The sequence below is a fragment of the Chelonia mydas genome, chromosome 1 (assembly GCF_015237465.2).
Source record: "Chelonia mydas isolate rCheMyd1 chromosome 1, rCheMyd1.pri.v2, whole genome shotgun sequence".
In the NCBI taxonomy this organism is placed as follows: Eukaryota; Metazoa; Chordata; order Testudines; family Cheloniidae; genus Chelonia; species Chelonia mydas.
Genome location: NC_057849.1, coordinates 2,339,572 through 2,354,291, shown reverse-complemented (window position 1 = coordinate 2,354,291; position 14,720 = coordinate 2,339,572). Strand labels below are relative to the sequence as shown.

Sequence of the window (14,720 nt, the reverse complement as noted above, 5' to 3'; positions counted from 1 at the left end):
TCTGAATCGGATGTGTGGTTGATCTATCAGTTTCTAACTCTGGCGTTCGTAACTCTAAGGTTCGACTGTCAATGCTGTTTAACCCCCTTGTTGCCGGCACCCAGTGCCAGAGGCGAACAACAGTAGGGGGGGTTCATTACCCGGTGTGCTTCACTTAATAATCACAACGGGGTGGAGAAGCAGAAAAGTTTATTTGCAGCTGCAAACAAGGTACAGGGAGAATAGAATCTTTTATCCTGCACACCAGAGCAGGTCATTACACACTTTTATATTCCTTAATGCTACTGCACTACACATTAGCCAATCAAAACTTTGCACAAATACTCTGCCTTTCTTATATGGGTTACAACAATATTTATTTTCTGCAACCTCTAACAAGCATTCCTAGCAACTTAAACAACCAGCACATTCTGTCTGGCCTTGTAGCTGTCTCTCCTGTTATCTTTAACTTGGCGTCAGCAAACCTTACACTATAAGGCATTATCTGCGGCTGCAACATTGTTTTAAGAGCAAAAGAGCTTAGTCCAACCAGCCAGGCCTCAGTTCTATTAAGGGGGGTTGAAAAGAAGCCCTTAGGCCTTCAGCAGGGAGACTTCCTCGACCCTTATGGCCTTCCATCCCCTCAACTTAACTAGTGGCCATGCCCTGGGGTCTCCAACACCCTCCTTGACAGCTAATGGACTGGAAAGTTTTTCATCCGCTCATGTGATATACTGCTTCTTTCCAACTGCAGAACAAAAGTATTTCTTGAACACATCCACTTTTTCTGTACAATTAACAAGTTTCCTTTCTACCTCTCGGAATGGGAGTAAACCTTTTCTAGGGATTCTTTTCTTCTTTATACACTTAATAACCACCTTTTTTATTATCCTGAGCCCGCCAAGCATGGATTTTTCCAGTTTCCTTGCTTAGTGTCCCCCTTCCCAGCTCTGACACCAAAGAGCCTTACACCTGTGTCCCTGTTCCCATTCCTGCCCTTAACCAAACATGATTCCAATTTCCTTACCCGCATTCCCTATTCCCAATTCCCCCTTTAGCAAAACATGATTCTAATTTCCTTACCCCCACTCCCTGTTCCCATTTCCCCCACCCAAACCCCCACTCACCTCCTGATTGACTGCAGACTATATAGTAAAACTTGAGTTCTGCTTAGCTATACCTTAATCAATCATTTTCCTGAAATTTAACTAACCAATCCTAGCATATTGTAACATGATTATGTAACCAATTATATCCCACCACCTTAATTAGTTTACACCCAGCAAAATTAATTATACAGCAGACAGGAATAATCACAGAACCAGACAGAGATTATACAGACAAACAATAGCAAAGTGGGAACTATAATGAGAAAACAATACAGAAGTGAGGATTTCACACCCCAGCTATTGATAAGTGAGTTCTTGCCAGACAGGATGCTATCAAACTAAGTTTCCTTTTACATTTTCTAGGCACTTCCCTTTCTCTGGAGGCAACAGGCACTATCAGGACAGGATTGTATCCTAACAGCCCCATAGCAACTTCTTTCAATGTGACTAGTTTGGAATGTGAGGAGGTGACCGGTTGCTTCCCAGCTCATGGCTGCCTCTGCTGCTTAGCCAAAGGCCTTATCCTAAGCACAGGGCCCCAGACTGTCACAGTGAGAGAAGGCCCTTACACCAGCAGACAGTGATTTTTGATTGTTTCTTTTATACCTCTAGAACTAGCCAAGTGATAAGAATACACCTAAATTCTTCGAGTACAGGCCTTTACCAACAGGCCTGAATATCTATATCCTAACAGCCACTACTGCGAATGAGCAAGCAGGTGAATGGGGAAGTCCAGACAGCATGGACTCACTAGCTTGGCTTCCACTGAATTAAGGAACAATGACGGATAACCAGTATCTGCACACATGTTTCCTCCTCATGCCTATTAAGGTTTCCCACATCATGGCGTGTAGGAATTATTGACCCATGGAGCACCGTCAAGTACGGAATGGTGTTATTTGAGTCAGTTATTCAGAATTCCTTTATTTGAATAAAGAAAATGCCATTTTCCAGTGTGTGAAAAATGATCAGTTTGATTCACCCGCGAGAACAGCCTCCAGTTGTGCATGTATTGTCTCATAATGGCATTGTCTCTCCATCCAGGCATTGTCTCTCCATCCAGGCATTTCTCATGTGACCACCACCCTAGACTCTGGGCACATACAGCAAGTCGAGGCAATTTACAGTAGATGCAGGCGACACCGTTCTGCCTCAAAGTTGGAGATCTTCTCTCCAACTCCATGTCAGATTCCAACACAACCGACTTCTCCAACCCCTCCACCTTCATCCTGCTGGGCATTCCTGGCCTGGAGGCAGCCCACGTCTGGATCTCCATCCCTTTCTGTGTCATGTACACCGTCACCCTCTTGGGGAACTTCACCATCCTGTTTATCGTGAAGACAGAGCCGAGGCTCCATGAGCCCATGTACTATTTCCTCTGCATGCTGGCCGTTACCGACCTGGTCCTGTCTGCATCCACCGTGCCCAAAATGCTGAGCATCTTCTGGTTCAATTCCAGGGAGATAGATTTTAGTTTGTGCCTCACCCAGCTCTACTTCATTCACTGCTGTATAGTGATGGAGTCTGGAATCGTCGTGGCCATGGCTTTGGATCGTTACGTGGCCATCTGCCATCCCCTGAGACATTCCACCACTCTGACCTACCGCTTTGTGGCCAAGATCGGCCTGGCCGTGGTGCTGCGTGGCAGCATTCTTGCACTGCCCTTTCCTTTCCTGGCGAGGCAGTGGCCATATTGTAGAACCAACATCATCTCCTACACGTACTGCGAGCACATAGCCGTGGTGAAGCTGGCCTGCGCTGACATACGCATCAGTAGTTTCTACGGCCTCTCTGTGGCATTCTTAGTGATTGGTCTGGATGTGTCTTTTATCACTGTGTCCTATATCCAGATCCTCAGGGCCATCTTCAGCCTCCCCACAAAGGATGCCCGGCTCAAGACTTTTGGGACCTGTGTCTCCCATCTCGGTGTCATTTTAGCATTTTATATCCCAGGTCTCTTCTCCTTCCTCACACACAGGTTTGGTCACAATGTGCCCCCGCATTTCCACATTCTCATGGCCAACATGTACATTCTACTGCCCTCCATGCTAAACCCCATCATCTACGGGGTGAGGACCAAACAGATCCGGGACAGGCTGCTCTGGCACGTTACTCATATTGAATAAAGTTTACTTCTGGTGCTCTGGCTCTCAGACCAAGCTCTGTGGAGATCTGATGGTTGACATTATGCTGTGTTCTCTTCCCTGAATCACTGACTAGAGACATGAAATCCTTTCTTTACCTTACAGTGCTGTATCAACCTGACAATCTGGGGAATCCATCGATGTACAACTCAGAGGGTTGTCACATTTCTTATTGCTGGTAACTGGACACCTGAGGCCCCACACTTTGGCCCACCTCCTCCCCCGTTTGTCCTGCCCCTGTCTCTCACTCCTCTCCTCCACTATCTCTATTACTCGCTGGATTGTCTTCATCCCCTCTCTACCCCAGCTGCATCCTCTATGTGCCGGGGCTGGAACGGGAGTTTCAGAAGCCTGATGAGGATCCTTCCTGCTTGTAGGACGCAGCCCCAGTTGAGCAGGGGCTGATGTGAGTTATTGACACGGTTTTGTCCCCCCACATACACTCTGCTATAACTGGACACTGTCAGATCCCCTTTTCGACTCGATGTTCCAGCTGGAAATCAGGGTGAAGGGGTGGTTAGTGGTGTGGAACCCTAGCATCTTGGGGTGGAGAGTTGGGAGAGCAGGGTGGAGGGTTTAGAATGGATATCAGCGTGGGGCTGACGGAGTGGGTGGTCTGTGAATGGATATTAGCGTGGGGCTGATGGGGGAGAGGGGTCTGAGAATCAATATTATCTATGCAGGTGATGGGGGGTGGGACCTGTCTGGGAATGCATATTTGTGTGGGGTTGACGTGGGGGTGTGTGTCTGGGAATGGATATTAGTGTGGGACTGATGGGGGAGGACCTTGGACTGTGTAATGACATGGAGGACACACCTCTCTCTCCCCTAGCTCCTGGGGAGTTGGGTGGGGGGAAGTCCTTTTATCCTTTTAACTCGAGAATAGCTTATTAATCACTTCACAGCATTTCTTATGATTTTCTTTTTCAGGGGGCTTTGTAGCCTGTTCAGTTAAAACGGACACAGCCCCTTTATATCGTTTTGCCTCCAATTGATACTTTTGTTTTTCCTGCATTTGTGCATTCATATCACATTCCAATTCCTGACAAGTCTGAGTTAACGCAACCATAGCTGGGCATTGGCTATATTTTGCATCAGAGAAATTTGTAAATCTCTTTGCATCCCCTCATTTTACAATCTCAGCTTCTGCAGCTCCTGTTGCAAATTTTCCTTATCATCTTTCCAGATATCATGCTCCTCTGCAAACTTATTCACAGCCTGATACATAATCCAAACAGCAGCATTTGTCATTTGTTCCTTTTTTAGGAGTGGGAGTGCCACAAGTCTGATATTTTAATAATATGTCATTCAAACACCCTTCCCTGAACAGGACAGGAACAGCGTTTAGCAGCCGGAGAACAGAGCCAAGATCCTCACGTGCCTATCTCAGTAAACATCCCTCCACCATAACCGGAGGGTTCGCGGCATCCCCTTCAGCCTCGGTATGATGACCCCTCACAGTCTGCATTTGCAAACCCCGAGCCATAAATAATAGGTCAGAACTGATTCAGCACAATATTTAAATTAGTTGGTCAACACCAGTGATCCAGGATAGCAACCTCTTACCAAGAAGCCAGTCCAGAAACAGCATCCATTCAGTTGAAAAACCTATTCACGTAGACATGACAGTAAACCATGCTCTGCTATCAAATATTAACACTAGGGGGCGCTACTACCCCTGAAATGGGTCTTTAGCGGCTCCCAGTGGAGAGGATGACTGTCCTACCAGTGAAAACGTCCACAAGAATTATCCGCAATACACAGCTTTTTATTGAGAAGGAATTACACAAGCTGTGATGGGTCATATCAAGCACATAACTCCTGTGTTAGACAAAGCTATACATTAAGAGCTTTACATTCCCCTAAATGAACCTCTGTTTCACAGAGATACACAAGCAGTTCCTGTGCTGGCCCCACGCAGTGCTGCTTGGCACGCAAAGAAGGGGGTTGCCAATTTTATATACGGCTTCTTTTCTCTTTGTCTGTTCTTCTCAGCCCTCTGGTCTGTCTCGGATGCCCTCGAGGCAAGGATTTGACTGTGTTGAGAACTCCTGGGCTCTGTGCTGAGGCAGAGAGGAATTGGAAAGAAAGAAAAAATAAAAGAAGCACCTCTGTAAAATCAGGATGGAAGGTAATCGTACAGGACAATCAGATTCAAAACACAGAGGATTTCCCTCTAGGCCAAACTTTAAAGTTACAAAAAGAAAACCAGGAATACACCTTCCTCTCAGCACAGAGAAAATCACAAGCCAAAACAAAAATAAGCTAACGTATTCCCTTGCTAGTACTTAGCGATTCTAATGGAGTCGGATTGCTTGTTTCCTTGATCTGTGTCTGGCAAGCACTCAGAACAGACAGACGAAAACCTTCCCCCCCGGCTCTGCCCCCAGATTTGAAAGTATCTTGTCCCCTTATTGGTCCTTTGAGTCAGGTGCCAGACAGGTTACCTGAGCTTCTTAACCCTTTACAGGTAAAAGGATTTGGGGCCTCTGGCCAGGAGGGAGTTTATAGTACTGTATACAGGAAGGCTGTTACCCTTCCCTTTATATTTAGGACACCAGTAGTAAGGGACCTTCCGAAGGGAGATGAGAACTCCTGGGCTCTGTGCTGAGGCAGAGAGGAATTGGCTGTTTGACGTTGCACTCCATATGCTTTATGGAAATATACTCATGAATATGAATCTGACCTTAATGGCATATGCTTTCTGTGAAATGCCTCTTCTCATGTGTTATTGGAAAAGGTACAATCGACTGAATGTGTTCATCCTATTTGTATGCATGTATCATTTTTATGACTGAAGGTAGGAATCTGAAGTATAAACTTGTATTACTGATGTAGTCATGCTAAGTGAGGGCCATGAATGGTATTTCAGGGAAACGATGGCTCCATTTAAATCGAGCAATTGGCTGTGAATGGGTTTTGTCCTGTATTTTTGGGGGGCACCTGCAAGCAGGAGGGGCAACGGGGTCCCTGCAAAGAGAGGTGGCCAAGTCAGCTGATACTGGAATCCATCTTAAACCATGTACTTCTCCATCAGGAACTGGGAGAGAGTCAAACTGAAACAAAGGACTTCCACCTTTGGCTAAATCCGTAACTATCCTCACAGTGTGCAGCACGTTTTATTGAAGGATCTTCAAAACACCTAGGAAAGAAAAGTCACTATGAACATGTCCCCATTACACAGATAGGCAAATTGAGGCACCAGGAGGCATAAATTTGCTGAGGTCACACAGAGATTGTGTGGAAGGAAAACAGATAGGACACAGGAGGACAGATAGGACCCCGGAGTCCTGACTTCCCTGCCGTAACCACAGTTTCTCGTCATGCCAGAGCCACGGTTTCCATCATGCAATTCAAACCAAAGGCGGTGGGTGGGTGGGAGTGCATGAAGAAGATGACTGAGGCAGGGAAGGGGGGTTGATCACCAGTACGAGGTTGGTATACTGGCTCTCCAGCCGCAATATCATTGGGATGGGGTGCAGTGAACAAGGGGTGCAATTTAAAAGGGAGAAGGGGCACAAGCCCTTAGGGAGGGGACATGGGTGCATGGAGCAAGAGGTAATCAAGGGGGTGGCAAGTTAAGGTTAGGGGAAAAGCAGACCAGGGTGGGGCAGGAAGAGCAGAAGTAGGAACTGCTGAGGTGAGGGCGGGACAGGCAAACTAACCAACACAGAACTTCCAAGGGGGCCTGGGCAGGGGGGAGTAAAATGGGGAACAAGGGGTGGGCAGGGTGGGCAGTGAGGGAAACGGGGGCAAAGTGCTGCAGGCAGGTCAGTGGGCAAAGCATTGTGTATGGGGGGAGCCCACCAGCCAAATGCACCTGGGAGGGGGGCACTTGTACAACTCAGTCTCTGACAAGGATCTTGAGAAAGGTGAAGCAAGCAGCTGTATTGAGGGGTGATGGACAGGTTCAGGTGGCGGTCGGTGGAGGGGGCAGAGGCAGTGTTGGGGGGGTAGATGGGCTAGTGGGAGGACTCCACGCCACTCCCCCAGCTCCCCAAAAGGGGGATATCTACCACCACCACAGGAGCAAAGATGGAAAGTCACTCAGTCCAGCCAGAAACCCCCTCCACAGTGTCCCACAACAGTCCTCCTCTTCCTACTCCTTGACGACAGCAGCAGGAGCCTCCAGTGCAGCTGCAGTGAGCAACAGCCATCACCAAGGAGAGACCCCAGGGATGGTGCGGGGGTCCCTCACTTCCCTCGGGAGAGCAGGCAGGCAGGGGCCCCAGATAAGAGCAGCAGCAGCCAGGAAGACCTCCAGCCAGCAGGGAGCCAAAGAGAACTGGCTAGCCATTGCAGTGAGGCCTTACTGAATTCCAGGATGCAGGTGGGCTCATCTAAAGGCTCCTTCCCCAGCCTTGTAGGAGGAGCCACGAGATCCAAGATCCAAGTGAGTGCAGGGGACGAGAAAGCAAGAATAACTGGTTCTGGAGTGGAGCTCATAGGGTCCAAACTAGAGATCCAGAGGGGGACACTGAGGCCAGAACCCTTTTTAGCACCCACTCCTCCTCAAAGCTGCCTAGGAAACCAGTGGTCATCGCCAAGCGCAACGATGTCTGGATGCTTGAGACAAGGGAGGAGCAGAAATAGTCCCCACATTTGCAGAGCACCTCACTGTCCAGCATCCTCCTGCAGTTGTGGATTGTCACTTTGGCCAGCGCCAGGAGGAGGCTGATGAGGAGGTCTTGTCACTCAATGGGGCCCTGGACAAGGTGTGCATATAAGAAGAGGTGTGGGGAAAAGTGCAGCCAGAACCCCCACAGGTCTCCTTCACACAGAAAAAGGGCAAGCATCGGAGACTGGAGTGAACCGTTCCAAGTACACACCCATGCTCACAGCTTCATGAAGGAACCGCCAACCGATATCCCGGCAGGCTGCGGGACCAGCGTGGAGTCTAGGCTGGCCCACCAAGATTCCTCACCCCCCTCAGGTGGCACTAGGTCCCGCCACTTGGTATCAGGGTACGAGGGTGAGGAAGTGAAACTTGTGGAGCATGAGCATGAACAGTTGTTCCCTAGGTGTGGTTTGATAGTGAGCTCGCAGCAGGGCATGTCGCTGCCTTGGGTTAGGGAAGGGAGAGGGCTGGGGGTGTTCACAGGGGCCTGATGACAAACTCCAGAGGGCCTCGAATGGTGCGTAGGGCGGGGAGCACCTTCTCGCAGGATCTGCTCAAGGAAAACCTGAGTGGTGGGTGATAAATCTGCCTGTCATGCCAGAACCACGGTATCCATCATGCCAGAGTCGTGCCAGAGCCGTGCCAGAGCCACAGTTTCCAGCATGCAATTCAAACCAAATGCGGGGGGAGGGGGAGTTGGGTGGTGGGGTGGGCGAGCCCCATGTGCCAACCAAGTGTCTGGGGATCCACCCAGTCCCCCTGGTCGTAGTCCAGGAGGGCTCTCATTCTGGTGGCTTCTGCCAGGACTAGCCTCCGGCGCACTGAAGGACACCCTGCCACCTGCACACGGAAATGGGAGTTGTAGAGTAGAGAGGACAGGCCACCTCTGCAAGGTGGCCTGCCCCCTCAGTGGCCACCATGGGCCTGACAAACAATAGCAGCTTCCAGGTCAGGAGCAAGTCCTGGTAGAAGCTCAGGTAGGTCTCGTGGAAGACCCCTCAAATGGAGGTAAAAGACATGCTGGTTGTATCAGAGCCCTTGGAAGAGGCAGAGGAAGGTGTGTGCCAACGTGCTTCAGACTGCCTGTACCATAAAGGAGTCTCTGCAGGACCTGGAGGTGGAAGACATGGACCTGGCTGTGGAGGCAGACCAGGTCTTGTCCTTCCTCCTTCAGGGGAGACTCGGAACCCCTGCAGAGACCCAGTGCAGCCCCGGCCAGAAGAACTCCAGAGCCATCCTCTGGAGCCGGGCCAGGAGCATGGACAGGACCATTTAGTTAAGCACCAGTTCCCTCCCTCACGGACTAAGGCACTGAAGCAGTTCTGTCCATTTGCATAGCTGCCCAGCCACCCTGCCCTTCAAATCCTGCCAATACTCCTGCAAAGAAAGATGTGCGGTGGAAAGATAAACTGACCCTTCCACGCATCTCCTCTGAATGCTCTGGATGAGGGTGGAACCGTCCAGTACCAAAAGGCAGGTGATGTGCTTCTTGACCCCCCTCTTTTTCTTCAGGGCATAGAAGAAGCAGGAGTTGTGATCCATCTCCCAAAGGAGATGGGGGCAGGACTGAACCAACATGCTGCATGCAGCGTCAGCCAGGGAGAGCTCCAGCCAGCAGGGTAGCCAGAGCAAACTGGCCAGCCACTGTAGGGAGGCCAAGGGGCCTCCCACTGATCCAGAGGGGGAAGGACAACTCTATGAACCCTGGTGGGCTGAACCAGCCCATGGCTCTCCGACTGGAAGTCAGAGGTCAGACCAGGAAGTAGAAAGGGCCGATCCTGGGGCTAAGTTGGGCTGCACTTGTACAGATGCATCTTGCCCACTCCTAGGCTGGGAAACTGCAGCAGTTCCCCACCAAGCTGAGGACTGGGCCTTGGACTGGGACTTAGTGGAGTTGGGAGGGACGACGGTCAGCCCTCCCCTGCCACCCAACCACTGGGGCGGAAGTCCCCCACTCTGTAGACCAAGGAGCCTGCGACCGTTGGCCATCCACAGACGTTGGGATGCCCGACCATCTTACTGCTCGGCCCTGAATACAGTCCTGAGCTTGACTTTTTGCTGCCCCTCCCTGACTGAGGAACTGGGGCTCATAACTGACTGTCTGCTGCTTGGCCCTTAACACAGGCTCAAGGCATAGACTCTTTGCTGCCCTGCCCTGATGGAGGGCTTGGACTCATAACTGTTTGCTCCTGAAGGCAGTCTTGTCATGTGCTCAGTTCTGATGGAGAGACCATGGATACAGCAGAGAAGCACAAGGACTCCTGTGTTCTGTCTGTCATTCTGTGTGTGTCCTTGGCCAAGTCACATCTCCCTGTACCTCAGTTTAGCTATATGTAAAATGGGGATATGTTCATTGTGACTTTCCCTTGCAAGGTGTTTTGAAGATCCTCCAATGAAAGATGCTACATGGCATTATGACAGTTACTAATGAGAATTACTGATCTCTGATCCCTTAGCGACAGCCCCATGTGCCTGCAGAAAGTGTTTGTATCCACTCTCAGTCATCTGTCTTCACATCTCTGTCTACTCTCTATCCATCCATCCTGGGCATTTACAGGGTATCAGACCCTACGGAGATCAAGTCATTAGCCCTAATTTTCTTACTAATCAACGATAATTTTAAATATACACAACTACACAGAGTAGCCAATTATGCTCTGACTCAGCACAGAACGTAAGAGTTCTCATCTCCCTTTGGGAAGGTCCCTTAATTACTGTTTACTCCGAAAACTGTATAAATAGCACAGAAGTGCAGACAGGCTTGTCTCCACCCTCTTTGCATTCAGATGCTCTTTTCTCCATTAAAGGCTGAGCGAAGCCACCTGGGATTGCACAGAGCTCCATTATAAACGGTGCACAGCTCTGTGTCGTCTGTCGGCGCGGGATGCTGCTGCAGCTGCTGGGGTGAGTGGGGTGTGGGTCACGGCGACCTGAGGGGGATTCCCAGGGAAGACATTTCTCTCTCAGAATTCACAGGTACCCAGCAATTGGTGCTTGAGAAACCCTGTGCAACTTGGGTGTGATGGAAAAGAGAATAGGTCTGTTATCCTTTTTGCTCTGCACAGACATTAAACATTCCAGGGCCTTGCCACAGGAGATGAGTTTCCTCCCATATCATGGGCCAAAATGTCCCTGTATGTTGTGCCCCTGAAGCTGATGGCCTCGAGCCCCAAGGCGGCTGCCTTTCAGTGGCACAGAGGATCCTCAGGATTAAAGGTATTAGTAGATGTACAATACAAAGGCCAAATTCTGTTGCTGTGGCCCATACGTTGGCCAGTCGCCACTGAGGAAAAAATCTCGTTGCATTAAGAACAGAGTAAAGACCTCAGGAGGCAGCTGTGTGTTAATGCACAGAGACTCTCACCTCCTCCTTATTGCATTTCAGGGCTCTGGCTGTTAACAGGGTGGCTGTTACCTGACTTATATATACTGGAAAACATGGAGGTCCTCGGGCTTCTAACTAGAATAATTATAAAAAAATGTCAACGTAGAGAAGAAATCTTCTCTCCTAGCTTTATTCCAGAAGTTGCCTGATCTGTTCTGTCTGAACTTTTTTTAAAAAAAGGTTAAGCCAGAAGCAGATGCCCACCATGATACATTTCAGGCCAAACACTTAATGTTTGGCAAACTTATAAGCAACTGAAAATGAGGATCTCTGATTCCATGTGTCAGACACCCTACACTAAAGGCGGTGCCACCAGCACCACCTACGATGCCCAAGTCTATTTGTGAAACCCATTCAGCGACACTGAAACGGTCATTGTAATTCAATGTTCCCTTACACTTGTGTTATGAGACACAGTAAATATACATTCCTGATATACTTTCTTTATAGATAGATTCATACGTGTTTAAAGACAGAAGGGACCATTTGATCATCCATTCCGACCTCCTGAATAACACAGGCCATTAAATTTCACCCAGTTACTCATTTACTGAGATCCACAATTTGTGTTTGACAAAGGTCCCTGTCTACACTAGAATTTCATATCATAGAATCGTAGAGCCACATGGTGAGAAGGGATAGCAAGGGTCATGTAGTCTAACCCTCTGCTAAAATTCAGGATTTGTTGCATGTAAACCATTCAGGAGAGATGGCTATCCTGCCTCCTCTCAAAAACCTACAGAGAAGGAGCTTCTACAACTTCCCAAGGCATGTATCCTGGTGTCCTACTGTTCTCAGAGTTAGGAAGTTCCTCCTGATATTTAATCTAAATCTGCTATGCTGTAGTTTGAACGCATTGAACTCTGCAGGAAGAGAGAACAACTTTTCTCCTTCTTTTTTATGGCAGCCTTTCAAGTATTACATAAGAAGATAAGAACATAAGAATGGCCATACGGGCTGAGAGCAAAGGTCCATCTAGCCCAGTATTCTGTCTTCTGACAGTGGCCACTGCCAGGTGCCCCAGAGGGAATGAACAGAACAGGGAATCATCACGTGATCCTATACCCTGTCGCCTGTTCCCAGCTTCTGGAAAACAGAGGCTAGGGACACCATCCCTGCCCATCATGGGTAATAGCCACTGATGGGACCTATTTGAAGACTGCTATCATATCCACCCTTAACCTCCTATATTCCAAAATAAAACATACCAAGTTCCTTCAGCCTTTGCTTGTATGCCTTATATTCCATCCCTTGGATCATCTTTGTCACTTCGCCTTTGGACCTTTTCCAGTTTCTCTACATCCTTCTTGTACATTGGTGACCAAAATTGGACACAGTATCCAGCTGAGGCCTCCAGTTGTGATCTAACCAGTGCCAAGTTGAGTTGTACTATCACCCACCATGACTTTATATGCTATGTCTCCACTAATGCAACCTAATATTGTATTTTCTTTTTTTGCAATAGCAAAAAATCCACACCCATAAAAGATACAGTTATATCAGCCTAACCCCAGTGTAGACAGCATGAGGTTGATGGAAGAATTCTACCATTCATCTAGCTACCACCTCTCAGGTAGATGAATTACCTGTGCTGAGGAGAGAACCCCTTCTGTCAGTGTAAGTAGTGTCTACACTGAAGTGCTACAGCAGCCCCACTGTAGCGGGTTAAGTGTAGACAAGCCCTCAAGCAGATCTTCCAGAAAAGCATCAAACCTGGACCTGCAGACATGTGGAGTTGGAGAATCCACCCATTTCCTTTTGCAGCATGTTCCAATGGTTAACCACCATTAGTGCTAAATATTTGGCCTTTATTTCCAACTGAAATTTGTCTGGCTTCAGCTTCCAGCCATTAGACCTTGATCTGTCTTTTCTCCTAATTTACAGAGCCTGTTATTACCAACGGTTTTCTCCCCATGAAAATCTCCACTTGTCTTTTTGATAAGATAAAAAGATGAAGCTCTTTATGTCTCTCACTGTCTGACATTTTCTCCAGCCTTCAATCTTTTTTGTGGTTCTTTTCTGAACCCTCTCCAATTTTTCAACATCCTTTTTGAAGTGCAAAAAGAAGAGGAGTACTTGTGGCACCTTAGAGACTAACCTATTTATTTGAGCATAAGCTTTTGTGAGCTGCAGCTCACTTCATCGGATGCATACTGTGGAAAATACAGAAGACGTTTTTATACACACAAACCATGAAAAAATGGGTGATTATCACTACAAAAGGTTTTCTCTCCCCCCACCCCACTCTCCTGCTGGTAATAGCTTATGTAAAGTGATCACTCTCCTTACAATGTGTATGATAATCAAGGTGGGCCATTTCCAGCACAAATCCAGGGTTTAACAAGAACGTCTGAGGAAGGGGGGGGGTAGGAAAAAACAAGGGGAAATAGTTTACCTTGAATAATGACTTAGCCACTCCCAGTCTCTATTCAAGCCTAAGTTAATTGTATCCAATTTGCAAATGAATTCCAATTCAGCAGTCTCTCGCTGGAGTCTGGATTTGAAGTTTTTCTGTTGTAATATCGCAACTTTCATGTCTGTAATCGCGTGACCAGAGAGATTGAAGTGTTCTCCGACTGGTTCATCAATGTTATAATTCTTGACATCTGATTTGTGTCCATTTATTCTTTTACATAGAGACTGTCCAGTTTGACCAATGTACATGGCAGAGGGGCATTGCTGGCACATGATGGCATATATCACATTGGGAGATCTGCAGGTGAACGAGCCTCTGATAGCGTGGCTGATGTGATTAGGCCCTGTGATGGTGTCCCCTGAATAGATATGTGGACACAGTTGGCAACGGGCTTTGTTGCAAGGATAGGTTCCTGGGTTAGTGGTTCTGCTGTGTGGTATGTGGTTGCTGGTGAGTATCCGCTTCAGGTTGTGGGGCTGTCTGTAGGCAAGGACTGGCCTGTCTCCCAAGATTTGTGAGAGTGTTGGGTCATCCTTCAGGATAGGTTGTAGATCCTTGATGGTGCATTGGAGACGTTTTAGTTGGGTGCTGAAGGTGATGGATAGTGGTGTTCTGTTATTATCTTTGTTGGGCCTGTCCTGTAGTAGGTGACTTCTGGGTACTCTTCTGGCTCTGTCAATCTGTTTCTTCACTTCCGCAGGTGGGTATTGTAGTTGTAAGAATCCTTGATAGAGATCTTGTAGGTGTTTGTCTCTGTCTGAGTGGTTGGAGCAAATGCGGTTGTATCGTAGAGCTTGGCTGTAGACAATGGATCATGTGGTGTGATCAGGGTGAAAGCTGGAGGCATGTAGGTAGGAATAGCGGTCCGTAGGTTTCCGGTATAGGGTGGTGTTTATGTGACCATCGTTTATTAGCACTGTAGTGTCCAGGAAGTGGATCTCTTGTGTGGACTGGACCAGGCTGAGGTTGATGGTGGGAGGGAAATTGTTGAAATCATGGTGGAATTCCTCAAGGGCTTCTTTTCCATGGGTCCAGATGATGAAGATGTCATCAATATAGCACAAGTAGA

General features: G+C 48.2%; 1 protein-coding gene across 1 annotated transcript; it reads left to right on the top strand.

The window, feature by feature from the left end:
* The first annotated feature begins 2,269 nt into the window (after positions 1–2,269).
* LOC119565199 (olfactory receptor 52K2-like) lies at positions 2,270–3,214 on the top strand. The gene has a single exon (XM_037889671.2). It carries the CDS (start codon positions 2,270–2,272, stop codon positions 3,212–3,214), a length of 945 nt encoding a protein of 314 aa, XP_037745599.1.
* The last annotated feature ends 11,506 nt before the right edge of the window (positions 3,215–14,720 follow it).